Source organism: Ursus arctos, unplaced genomic scaffold, assembly GCF_023065955.2.
Source record: "Ursus arctos isolate Adak ecotype North America unplaced genomic scaffold, UrsArc2.0 scaffold_1, whole genome shotgun sequence".
Classification (NCBI taxonomy): domain Eukaryota; kingdom Metazoa; phylum Chordata; class Mammalia; order Carnivora; family Ursidae; genus Ursus; species Ursus arctos.
In genome coordinates, this window is record NW_026622763.1 from 34,784,761 (window position 1) to 34,798,263 (window position 13,503).

General features: G+C 42.3%; 1 protein-coding gene across 7 annotated transcripts in view; it reads left to right on the plus strand.

Moving 5' to 3' along the window:
- The window catches only part of FMNL2 (formin like 2), a 428,341-nt gene that overhangs the window by 124,345 nt on the left and 290,493 nt on the right, over nucleotides 1-13,503 (plus strand). For 6 of the 7 annotated variants that reach the window (XM_026492780.4, XM_026492781.4, XM_026492779.4 and 3 more), the window contains exon 1: nucleotides 4,882-5,444. The exons of the other annotated variant lie outside the window; for it this stretch is intronic. In XM_026492780.4, coding sequence (XP_026348565.1) covers nucleotides 5,328-5,444 — 117 coding nt within the window. In that variant the 5' untranslated portion in view covers nucleotides 4,882-5,327. Of the gene's footprint in view, nucleotides 1-4,881; nucleotides 5,445-13,503 lie in introns of those variants that run through there. 7 annotated transcript variants of the gene reach the window in all.

Below are 13,503 nucleotides of genomic sequence, written 5' to 3' on the forward strand. Positions count from 1 at the left end.
TATATGTTTTCATATTTCTTGGGTAAATATCTATAAGTGGAATGGCTAGATCATATGGTAGTTGTAATGTTTAAATTAAAAAAAAAAAAACACACCAAAGTGTTGTCCAAAGTGGTTTTACCATTATATAATCCTATCAGCAATGTATGAGAATTCTACTTACCCCATATTATTGCCAACATTTGGTATGGCCAGTGTTTATTTTTATTTATTTATTTGAGATAGAGAGCATGGACGGGAGGGGCGGAAGGAGAGGGGAAGAATATCAAGCAGACTCAGCACTGAGCATGGAGCCCATGCAGGGCTTGATTTTGCTACCATGAGATCATGACCATGAGATCACGACCTGAGCTGAAACCAAGAGTTGGACACTCAACTGACTGCACCACCCAGATGCCCCTAATTTTTGGCATTTTATTAGATGTGTAGTGGTACCTTATTGTGGTTTTAATTTGCATTTTCCTCATAAGGCATGATATTGAACATCTTTTTATGTGCTTATCAGCTACGGCTAATATTTCCATATGTGAATTGTTTATTCAAATCTTTTGTCCACTGTTTTCTTTTTTTGAGTTGTGAGAATTCTTTATGTGTTCTGGATACAAGTCCTTTATCGAGTATACAATTTATTCACATTTTCTCTTAGTCTGTAGAACGTTTTGATTCTTTTAATTGTCTTTCAAAGAGCAGATGTTACAACATTTGATGAAGTCCAATTTATCAAATTTTTTCTTGCTGCTTTATCTAAAAAATCTGCTTAATGTAAGGTAGCAAAGATTTTCTCCTGTATTTTCTTCTAGAAGTTCTTTGTTTTATGTTTTGCACTTGGGTCTCTGACAGATTTTGAGTTGTTTTTTACATGGTGTGAGATACATACTGAAGTTCATTTTTCAAATGTGGATATTCAGGTCCTCCACAAGTACTATTTCAACCACTTGTTGAAAAGATTGCTTTCTTTATAATAAGTCTTGAAATCAGGTATAGTTAATCCTCCTATTTTGTTTTTTTTTCAAAGTTGTTTTGGCTATTCTAGGTCCTTTGCATTTCCACGTGAATTTTAAAATTGTCTTGTGTATTTTTACAAAAAAAGTCTGCGGGGATTTTGTTTATAATACATGAAATCTACAGGTCCATTTGGGGAGAATTGGCACCTTAAAAATATTGAATCTTCTGACCAATGAACACAGTATACTGTATTTTCAGTGTACAGGTCTTGCGCATCTTTTGCCAAGGAGATGTGTAAAAGGAGAAATTTAATGTTTTATATTTTATATTGTTGATGTTATTATAAATGATACTTTATAATTTAAATTTTTGAAAGTTTACTTAGTTTCCACCTTAAGAAACTAGAAAAACAGAAGCAAGTGAAAACCAAACAAAGGGCTCAAATTAGTGTCTTCAGTTTCCAAACAAAGAGGAAGAAAGGAATAATAAAGACAAGAGCAAAAGTCAATGAAATAGAAGTCAGGAAAATAACAGGAAAATTGATGAAACTAAAAGCTAATTCTTGAGAAAGTCAATTAAATTGACAAACTTCTAGACAGATTCATCAGGAAAAAAGAAAAGACACAAATAACCAATATCACAAATGACAAGAGACATCACTATACATTTTACACATACTGAAAAGAATAATCAGAGAATGTTTTGAACAACTTTATGTCAGTAAATTCAATCAAGTACATAAAATGGGCATATTCATTCCTCCAAAGACACAAAGTACCAAAACTGACTCAAGATGAAATAAATAACCAGAACAGTCAATAGCAGAATCTGGCTCACAGTTAATGCTCAATAAATATTTAAAAAATAATATGGTTAGATATATGAATCTTTCAGAACTCTTGCGCATGTAAATTGACATAAAGCAATCCCTCTAAAATCTCAGCCACTACAACTTCATGGTTTTGATTCAGGGCTATAGATGTCTTTGCTCATCCTAGGGTGCTTATCTCATTTCTTATAATTATAACACAAGGAGAATCTTCACAGGGTTGCACCAGTGCCTTTTTAAGAAGCTTAGTGAACTCAGGGGCACCTGGGTGGCTCAGTTGTTAAGCGTCTGCCTTTGGCTCAGGTCATGATCCTAGGGTCCTGGGATTGAGCCCCACATCGGGCTCTCTGCTCAGCGGGATGTCTGCTTCTCCTTCTCCCTCTGCCTGTTGTCCTCCTCCTTGTGCTCACTCTTTCTCTGTCAAATAAATAAATAAAATCTTAAAAAAAAAAAAAGAAGCTAAGTGAACTTAGCTATAGAGCCCTTTCTTACATTTAAAACTTGAGGAGGTACCAGTGAAACTCAGCTGACCTGGTAGGAGGATTTGTTTTGAATGATGGAAGAGCTTCTTTGGAAGCAACTGCACTGTTATGGGGGAATTCCTGATCAAGCCGTCCTTGGCATGACTTGCAAATGCCTAGTACATGAAATATAAAGTTCTAACATTTCAGTTTCCATGCAAGGTGAATGGAGAGTTTTAAGAGACAGTTTATTTTTTGCCATTTTTTTGCAGCATCTGCTATAATAAGTCATATGTATTAGTAATCAGAAAATGAGATTCATATTTTAAAATGATCACCTGATTTTGATTTTATGGGGAGGGTACAAGAGTGTTACAATTAAAGTAATGTCTTCTTTCTCCCTCTCCATGCCCTACCCCAAACAAATATTTTCCTGAGATTTTTGATAGATATTCTTACAGAAGTTGTATAATATAATGGACTGTTTTATTTTTATACTAAATAACACTCATAAATAATAACCAAATATTAAAGATTGCAAACCTTGAAATGGCTTTTGTTTCATGGATTTGCACACTTTGTCCTTGGCTCTTCTCAAAGTGTGAGATTATGAGAGAGACTAGATGTGATAAGACTTAAGGGGAGAAAAAGGTCCTGGTTACTAGCAGAAATATGGCCGGAGGGAACCATAAATGTAATAAGAAAGGATTTCTCAACTGCAGAAAAGAATTCTAGATTTTCCATCCAGACTGGCAACCCCTGGGTGGGCTGATTTTGTGTCAATTAGACCCAAAGTATATGTCTAGAGATTGGAAAATAAATATATTTGTGGGTCAGAAATGTCTCACTTGGTTGAACTGCTTTTCTTTCTCACTGATTTTTCTAGTTGGGGTGTGTGTGTGTATGTATCTATATCTCTGTTTTTCTTTCTTTGATTTGTAACACACTGTTAACTTTGATACAGTGTAGTTTTGTAGTTTACAAGTTGCATTTATTCAGACGTTTAATTTGAATTTATTTATACTCTCTCCCTTTAAAAAAAAAAGACCAGAAGTGGTTTATTTAATAGATGATACCCACACGATGTATTTGTGTGTTTATTTGCTCCATAGGCTTTTGGTAAAACTCACTTGTTAATTCAACAAGTAGTCATCGAACATCTACTGTGCTCAAGGCATCTTGGGGTTTATAAAGCTGAATGAAATGTGGCCCTTGATGTTTTCTTGTTGTATTACTTTCTCCAGAAGCAGTTGCTTTTTAACAAGAGGGTAACAACCCTGATTGCATATCAGAATAACCTGGGGAGCTTGTTAAAAATACACCTGCCTATGCTCCAGCTCTTGGCTCAGGAAAATTCTGATAATAGGCCCGAGGTGTGTGGAGTTTTAACAACAAGCTCCCCAAGTGAATCTTATACACAAACCAGGATTAAAGAAATGCTCTAGGGGTGCCTGGGTGGCTCAGTCGTTAAGCATCTGCCTTTGGCTCAGGTCATGATCCCAGGGTCCTGGGATCGAGCCCCCCATGGGGCTCCTTGCTCAGCGAGAGGCCTGCTTCTCCCTCTCCCATTCCCCCACTTGTGTTCCTTCTCTCACTGTCTCACTCTCTGTCAAATAAGTAAATAAAATCATTAAAAAAAAAATGGTCTAAGCTAAGAAGGGATGACTTATAAGTTCAGTCACAAGTCAACCAGGTGGATGCCCTTGAAATCTACAACATGAGCACCTGGCTAAGGTCGTTTATAAGATTGTTTTTATTTCCACTGTTTTAAAATGGGTAGTAATAGTCTGGAAAGCATCCCAGAGATAAGGTCGGGCCCAATCTTATTTGTAAAACACCTGGGACTGTTATGGAGGAATAAGATAGATACAGCCAAAGATCATCTCCAAAGTCTTCCCAAACACCCTGTTCTTCTTTCTAACTCACATGAAATCTGCTTATTTGTGTAAATTTTCTCCTTCGCTAGCTTGTGAAGTATTCCAGAGCAGGAGAAATCCTCTTTTTCTCCCACTAAGGAACCCAGTAACCCATACATAATAGCTATTGACAGGTTTTTGTTTTGAATTGAATCCTCATACAACTCCTGGGGTCTGACCATGTATGCATGTATCCATAGTGGATATTTAGAAAAAATCCATAAAAATATATAGTTGTTTATAAAACATTTCAATCACACAAAAGAATACGTTACATATATATAGAAGGAAAAACAATGAAGCACCCATGGACCTATTTCCCAGTTCATGAAATAGGACGTTGCCAATAGGTTTCCGGTCACCCGTTAAACTAGAGCCTTTTAAAGGGTAACCAGCTTCTGAATTTTAAATCAGAATGCTTGCATTCAGTCGCTGAATGATTGGATCATTCATTTGTCAAGTGTGCCTAATTAAGTGTCAGAACCGACGTAGACGAAGTAGTGCTTTCTGCTGTTGGAGTGAGGGAGTTCTAAAGGGTCACAAACCCTAGCCAGTAGCGTACAGATTGCCTCCGAAGCAAGCTGTCTTAACCCAGCTGGGTGCTCCAGAGCGGGCGTGGTTTCGGCTTGTGGACTCTGGACAGAAACTACGCGTCCCGGCAGTCTACGGGGCGAGTGGGCGGAGCCGGGCCGGGGGCGGGGGCCGGGCGAGGGGGCATTGTGTCGGGAGCGCGGAGCTGCATTTGTCTGCTCGAGGTGCTCGCGGAACGCGAGTTGTGTTCGCCGGCCGTGGGGCTGTAAGTGTCAGCGGCGGCCGCGGCCCGGCGGAAGACCGAGTTCGAGGAACCACGCGCCCGCTAGCCGCGGTCGCTGGCAGGGGGCGGCGTGCCAGTGGAGCAACATGCAGATAGGCGCCCGGCGCCCTGACGACCCCTCCCAAGGAAAAGAGGCCGGGACGGCGCTGGGGCGGCGGAGAGCATGAGGGAGGCCGGGGGGCGGCTCGGCGAGGAGCGCTGCTAGGGAGCGGTGCGCGCTGCACACTCGCCGGGGCGCAGCGGAGGGCGGGGAGCCGGGCAGGTCGCGCCAGCTGGCGGGAGCCCGCCGCCGGGAGCTGTTCTGATTTCCGACGTTAGCGCGAGGGGCCCGGAGCAGCCCTCGACCCCGGCGTGCAGCCAACATGGGCAACGCGGGGAGCATGGATTCGCAGCAGACAGATTTCAGGGCGCACAACGTGCCTTTGAAGCTGCCGATGCCCGAGCCAGGTGAACTGGAGGAGCGATTTGCCATCGTGCTGGTGAGTGTGCGGCGGGGCCCCGGGGCTCCGGGCGGGGAGGCTCAGCTGACCCCCGCCCCCTCCTCTTCTCCCCGTGCCTGGAGCGAGCCTCCTGTCCCAAGGGGGAGGCGCCCACCTTCCCCTTTGTGGCCTCCCCAGCCTCACTCTTCTCCGTTCCCCTCCAGCCCCCGCGCTCAGCCCTCTCGGGGTCCCGGAGTGGGGCCGGGGTCCCGGGGCGGGCTGCCTGGCCAGCCCAGAGCCCATTGTCTGGCGGGAGAAGCACCTCGCAGCGCGTGTGCCCGGGAGGTGCGGCGTGGGCGTGAAGGGAAGGTGGCGCGGGCCCGGGAAAAGGGGGCAGCGAGCCGCTAAAGCTTTTTGTTGGGGGAAAAAAACCCAAAACCCCAAAACCAAAAAGCCCGCAAATCCCCGAGTCCCTGCGGACCATCCGGCGCGCGGGGTCCCGGGCAGACGGGTGCATGTGGCCGGCAGCTGGCGGCGAGCAAAGGCGAACTTGGAGGCGGACATAGCGGCTTGGTGGAGGGGAGCTCGCTCGAAAGAGAAAGATAAGGAAACCCGGGGCAGTGCGGCGCCCGGGTCCCTAAGCTGGAGGGGGGGGGGTGTGCATCTGAAACCTAGGCGGGAGAGAAGCTTTGCCTCAGCTCGTTCCTTTCGGTCTTAAATCTTAAACCACAAGAATGTGCAGTTTTGCGGGGACGTGTTTTGAGCTGTTCTGACATTAGGGGCGACCCCTTCCCTCCTCCAGCACACACAGCCAAGTCCCCGGCTCCCTCCCGAAATCTGCGTTTAGTTTTTAGATTCTCAAATCCAACACGCTGAAGACTCCCTTCTTTCTCCCTTTTCCTGCTGGGACTAAGTTTCTGAGCCCCTCCCAGCTAGAGCTTGACAGTGCTGTGAGCTCAAGAGGGTGTGGCGGACTCCCCCTCGACCCAACCAGAGTCTGTCTGTACTGCAGCTGGTCCCCAGACTTCCGATTTTTAGTGACCCAGCCTCCTTAAAGGGATGTTGGGAAGGAAACTGGCAAGATCCGATGCGTGCCTGTTTCTTACACTTGTCCATCTACTTTTTCTTAGGTAGTTACCTCTAAACTCTGCGAGGCTAGGCAGCAAGAGAAACTTGGGCTCAGGGCAGCCAAATTTATGTCTGCTGCGGGTTTTTGGTGTGTAACCTCCCAAGTTTGGAAACAGACCTGAGTCTGAAGACTGGGACATTTAAATTGCCTTTCTTCAGGCCTTTAAAAAGGCCTGGTTTGAGAGGGGCCATAGTGTTCTGTATGGCAGGTTAGCTTTGTGCTTTTCAGGAGAACAGAGGCCACACGCTTTTTTTTTTTTTCACGCCCCCCCCCCAAGTCTGGTGTGGCAGTGGGGAGATGGAAGAGGCTGCCTGTCTCGCTTTGCATCGTCTGTGATCTCTCACAGCTGCTCCCACTCTTTTGCAAGATGGGACACACTGAAATGAAACGCATAGGCTTAATTACTTCTCAAGGCAGCCTGGGTGCATACTTGACCTGTCTATCCAGAGACAAACGTTTTTATTCAAAATCCTCTTCCTTCCAGACACATGGTTCTTACCTACTAGCTCTGGGTTTTCTGTCTTTCTGTCTGGATCCTGTGGTGTTGTGTTTGTGTGTGTACTTGGAATGGAAGGGCCAGTGACACAGGAAAACCAGATAACAATAATGCAATTAAGCCCTGCTAGATTGGGAAAGCGTGTTTTGCATGAGCTTTTACTCTGCTGATTAATAACACATGATCTGAGTTAATCTTTAGAAAAATGTTTCATCATTAACATGGTGGATTTGTGTTACTATTAAATCTAGCAGTCACAAATTTAATATGTAGACATTTATGATTCTACATCAGAAGCTCCTTGGGGCAGTGATTGGTTGTTGTGGTTACTTCTGCTCTGCTGTGTGTCACACACAATTACTGGATATGGTTCTTTTCTTAATTGTTTATAATATTCTAAGACTCTCAAAATAAACAGAAAACAAGAGCAAAAAATATCAGGCTGACCTTTTTTGAATAGAGACAAAGCTTTTGGGAAAGTCTCAGCTAGGGGTCCCTCTTGTTAGTGATGCACTTGAACATTGATGTGGTGTTTACTGTAACTCTCCCTAGTCAGCTCCAGCTGCTCTTTGGAAACCCACAAGAGGAGTTAAAAGGAGTCCTCTTTATGGGCTGATAGGAATCCAGAGTAAAGGTGATTTCTCTTAAGGTCAGTTTTTTTTTTCCTGGAGTTGTACATGTGATGCTCTCAACTTTGCTTTTTCTTCATGAATTGCTTAAGAAATCAGCTGTCAAACCATTTAAATCTAAAGATCAAGCTAGAAGGACAAATTTTAGGTGGCAAGTTTTTAAGTATATATGTAGAGAAATTCTTTACCCTGGGGCAAAGGGAATCATCTTGGCGTTATTGATGCTAGCTTTATTGTCGTATATGATAAAGACATGTTTTTGGAGGAAAACCAGATAGTAATATTGTACAGAAAAGTGTACAGGCACCTCATTGTAAGTAAGGCTTATATCAATAATTAATGAGACATTTCAGGCATGGAAAACAATTCCATCCTCAAGCTCTAGAATATTTAAAGCGTTGGGGAAGAGTAAATAAAAATTAAAATGACAAGTCCATCTATTTCTGAAAAACTGTGAGACCAGACCTACTCAATGACTGTCCCCCTACCCCTTCATCAATATAACTGAGTTAAATGGTGTGAATTTAAAAAATTGTTATGAATGGAAAGGAGAGAGTAAAAGGTTGGAGAATTAAGATTAGTGGAGGGGTAAACTTCAAAAAGTGATTTTTTTTTTTGTAGGAAAAATTTTTTTAAATAGATTTGAATTACTGAACTTCTGCAATTAACGATTAGTACAAATTGGTTCCAAGTCTTAGGAGCTTAGTCTTCCTAAGGAGAGTCTCCCTCTTTTTAAACTTGTCTTCAATATTGTTATAATAGTTATAAAACACATTTATGGGAAAACACTACTGACTTCTTGTATACGTTTAACTATTTGCATCCTTGTACCTACCTTTCAGGTTGAGCTGTAAGGTGATAGGCCTTTCCGCACGTGTGTATGATGTTTTTGTTACGCTGTTTGATGGGAGTATTTCATACATTATAAATTCACTCGTCTAGTTTTAGTCCTATAGATTGTATAAGTGTCACATATTTTACAGGTATCATTGGCGTGTACATATTTTTTTGGGGGTCCTACACATTTATAATTAAATATCCATGTGGCTCTCTTTTGTAAACATTGCCTAAACGTTGGGGATGCACATATGTGTGCACACACACTCCTGTGTCCTTTATTTTCAAAGATGATGCTATGAAGTTTATTTTGGGGTAGGGTGAACCATTGATGGTCTCTGTCCAAGAATACCTCCTTCTACATTAGACCTTCCATACCATTCACTAATTTTTGGCTTGAAATCATTGTCTGCAACTAGAATGTAAGTCCCCCAATGCCTTTGTCAAGGAGCTGTCCTACGGATTCTTTCTTTGAATGTCAGAGGAAAGGATAATTTTAAGCCCTCTATCTTAGCTGGTATATCTCTGTGTGATATCAGATATCAGCTATCTGCAAACAGATTCAAGACCTACTAGAAAGTGATGGTTTAGGGCAGTATTACTGTATGTTTGATACTGGGAACTACTTTGGTATGTGATTAATTTGGGTCAGTTTTTCAGTCCCCCCCCACCCCTGCCCTGAGATTGAATGTAGTCATTCTGCTTTAGGAAGAAGTGGAAACATTTTGAGTACCTACTATGAGTACACCCTATGCTTACATATTCATTTAATCCTCACATTAATTCTAGAAAATAAAATTACCTAAGTTGCCTAAAGTCACATAGTTATTGAATAACCGATGTAGGATTTTTAACCCAGGTTTGGATCTGTGACACCCCACCCCCGCCCCATCACCCTATATTCTACTTCTGGGGCCTTTGGAAAAGGAAAGAAAAAAAACATGCTTAGAGCTTGCAGAAAAACCATTAAAAAAAAAATCTCTAAATCTGATAAATACCAGTTTCAAACTATATGAAATTGGCAAAAATGTCTTAGAAGTGACTGCTGTGAGGTGCGCTTGATGTTTCACATTCAAGGTCAAACATTTTGGCATCTTCACGATGCTGTTCCATTTTTCAGGCATGGAGTTAAATAGTGATTTGGTCCAAGTGTGCTTTTCAGTTTTTTCTATCAAGGTAGACTTGAACTACCTTGGTTGGGAATTTAGGATTTCCAAATGAGAGGAAAGAAAGAAACAATCTGTCAGTGCAATGCATATACTCCAAATGTAATTACTTGTGAAAGGACGAGGAAAGTCAAGTTTTAGTATTTATTTCCCTCTGCAAGGTGTTGTTCCCTTTTAACTACTTCCAAGGAGAACTCTTGCCATGAAGTCTGCTGAGCAGATGGATGGGTGAGAGTGTAGTTAGGTCATCGTCGGATGCTTGCTGATTTTTCTCACATCCTTTCTCCTGTTAGGGGAAGGAGATAGAGAAGGGGGGGGACGTGAAGTGTTGTAACTTTGAGCCATTGAAATCTCATCCTAGGTACTAAACCTCTGAGCTGCTTTATTTCACCAAACTTGGGAATATATGCTTATTATTGGGATGCATTCCACCCCCCGTAATGCCAGTATATTTGGATATCCGGTATAGAAGTTGATCAAAGGCTATTATTTGAATATAAGTGTTTGGCTACTGTGATAGACTGGCGGCAACACAAACAGATGACGTTTGGGAAGAAAAGGTACGCATGCCCTTACATCCTTAGGTGATAAGAATTACTTTTGCTTGTGGCCTCTCATTTAGCAAATAGCATTGGCCTGGGAGGCAGGAGACCTAGTTTCTAGAATCATACCTGCTGCACCAGGTTGAACAAGTTAAACTCTTTCCTCTGGTCCTTGATTTTCTTTGTAAATTGGAATACAATTTGACACAACTGTTAAGATAGTAGAGAGATTGTTTTTAAGATCCTAGCACTTGAAAGTGTAAAATTTCCAGAACATACAATACTGTAATCCATTAGCTGACTTTGCATTTTGAAGAGCTTTGTGCAGAAAAGTGTGTAGCTGTGTTCTGTGTGGTCTAGAGAGTAGAATTTCCAGGATCAGTGACAGAAAGTCACATAAGCTTAAGGAAAAGTATTTTAACATTTAGAGTTGTCAAAGACGTGAAGAGGGAGCTCTCCGTCAGAGTTGCTCACACAGAAGCTGTAGGAAGAATGCTGGCGACTGGAAGTGATTTGCAAACCCAAGACGTGGCTAGTGCATTATTGGCCTGAATGGTGCCCTCCTTGAGGTGCGCCTGCCACCTGCAGGTTCCAGACCTAGAATCCTAGCACCTGAGAATGGGGAAAGAGTCCCCTTACAGTTTTCTCTTGGGCTCAAGAAGAAAATAAGGATAGGCTCATATTTTTCTGGAGACTTATTTTACTTAATGAAAACTGTTGCTTTTGAAGGGCTTGGTCTTAAGTATGCTTTCTGCCTCCCACTTAGGGCTGGGGCAAAAGGGCAAGGGGCAGTGAGCTTCCTTATGTGTAAGCAAGTAATGGCGTCATGAAAGTGGCTGACAGAAGACATACTAATTCTAGGCGATCATCTCTACTTTGCAAGAGGGTGCTGGTAGCTGGAAGCCTCTTAGGAACAAAGCAGTGAATCTTTAGACAAAACAGACTGAATTGCTTAGGAGGGACAGTGAGTTACAAGCTGGCTCTTCTCTAAAATGGGGGATGTTTCTTCTCTTCCCCCATCCCAAGGACTCTGTCCCCAGGCTTTGGGGTCATGGTTTCTGTAGAAGGGCTTCATGCATGTTGTTGGCTCTCATCTGCTTGAATACTGCAGGCAGTGATCAGTCATCTCTCACCTTTCCTTTACGATAGTGTTTACTCTCGCTGCGGGTGATCATCTTCTTCGCAGTCGCTCTGTCCCCTTTTCCAGAAGCCTCTCTTTCAGCGTAACACTAAGGAGTATGCAGTTTCCATTGGATGTAATTTGGAAGCAGTGTCTAGGGAAGAGCTGGTAGGCCCGAGAGCTGTGAGTCAGCTGAAGTCACAGACGTGGGCCAGAGTGCCTGGGAATCCCTACTGGAGGTGTGATGGTATTTGTTGTCAACAGAAGTGTACTTTCTGCGTGCGGTCTTAAACAAACAAACGGACAAAAACCACAAAACAAAAATCCCCTGACCAATAGCAGAACTTCCAGATAGCCACCTCGTCACAAACTTTGTAGTTTCTAGGACACATCAGAGGTGTTCCTCTGATCACATTTTTGGTGCGGCTTGTAACTAACTTTAGTGACTTTGAATTCACACATAACCTTAGTCCACTTTGTTCTTTGGTGAAGAGTTGCTGTTTGTAAGCCCCTCTATCCATTGCCACAGAAGCTGACATTTTGAGGTCTTTAAACCCTGCCATCTATCGCCAGAGGTAATCTCTCTTGACTGAATTCTGTGGTAGAGGGTACCTGTGCCTGGCTTATACTAAAAACTCGGCTTTGGGAAAGGTGTCAGATTGTTTACATTTTTGGCACAGAGCCCTAAGGTGTGACTAGTACCTGAAGGTCCTACCTTGAGTTGAGGATTTGCTCGTGAACCTGACTTCTTTTCCTTGTTTTTCTTTTTTTTTTTCCCCCATGGAAGTTTAGCTGAACACTTCATTTAAGGCAGGATAGTAAAGGGATTGGCAAGCTGAAACAGTAGTCCTCAAACTTGGCTGCTATCGGCTTCACCTGATAGCCTCAAAAAATACAGATGCCCGGGTTGGTAAATAGGGGTATAGTAGGAAGGGAATTGTTTAGAAGGTACCAAAAATTGTGGGGAAATGAGTCAAAGTGGGGAAGGGATTAAAAAACCAAACGCTTAACGATGTTTGATGCAGCCAAAAGCACCAAGATGAGAAATGTGGAAGAAATGGATCAAAGCCTGTTGAATGTTAGACTTCTTAACTAAGAAATGATCATCAAATAATCATAATGAAAATCTGCAGAGAAAGTTCTATATATAGCTCAAGAGTGAACAGTGACCCTGAGGTGTTACTTCTGGGGTAGAAAAATCAATAAATCAATTGTATTTTTGCTTAGGCCTCTATTCTCAAGCCTAATTGTTTGTTGGTTCAATGCAGGCCTTCTGCTTTGATCTCTGGTTTTACCACTTACAAAGACTTGATGAGCTTGGCTTCCCGGAGTGAAATTCAAATACACTTGTGAAATGTAAACAACATTCATTTATTAAGAATCCTATAATCAGGCAAATTGGCATGCTTATATAAGCAATTAGCTTTGAGAATAGAAAGATAAATAGGATGGTAGGTCAAGAATGAGCTGATTGTTCTCAATGCTAGACTCTAGCTATTCCTTTAGTAGTTATAAGCAAATAGACATTCCTCTTATTCGTAATCTTTAGCTTTTGTGGTTTGGGATTTGAGGACAGTGTATGTGGTTTTTTGAATTGAGAGGATAGGAGCAATTATTGTCTCATTTTCATTTAGAAATATAAATAAATCTTCTAAGGAAATGTAGGTAGTTGAGTTTATGACCAGATAAAACTTTGTAGTAATTGGGAACAGGGCAAGAGAAGATTTGGATTTAGATTGGAATAGTAAAGAATATTAATGGAGTTTTATTTTTATTTTGGCGGGGAAAGTAAAGAAGATGACTGCTTCATGGTGGGAGAAAGATTGAAAATAAGCTTATCTACCTTTAGGGTAATTTGTGTGTGAGTGCGCGTGCGTGCGTGTGTGTGTGTGTGTGTGTGTGTAGAGGGAAGCAGTAGGAAAACTAATAGCAGTTGATAGAACACAATTAGTTTGGTCCATGGCAACATTGCTCAGTGGGGTCCGTGCTGCCCCATGTCCTCTTTGGGAAAGCTGGGGAGCCTCCATATGCATCGGGTGAATATTTTGGTAGGTTGGTTTCACCTCTGGTCCCTTCAGTCCCCAATATGGTCAGCCTTTGTGGTTCTTCCGAAGAAACCATCTCTCAGTGACCATGGGCTGTCTTGAGTAATTGGGATTCGTTATCCCCAACGACTTCTGCCTGGTGAACCTAGGAGGCC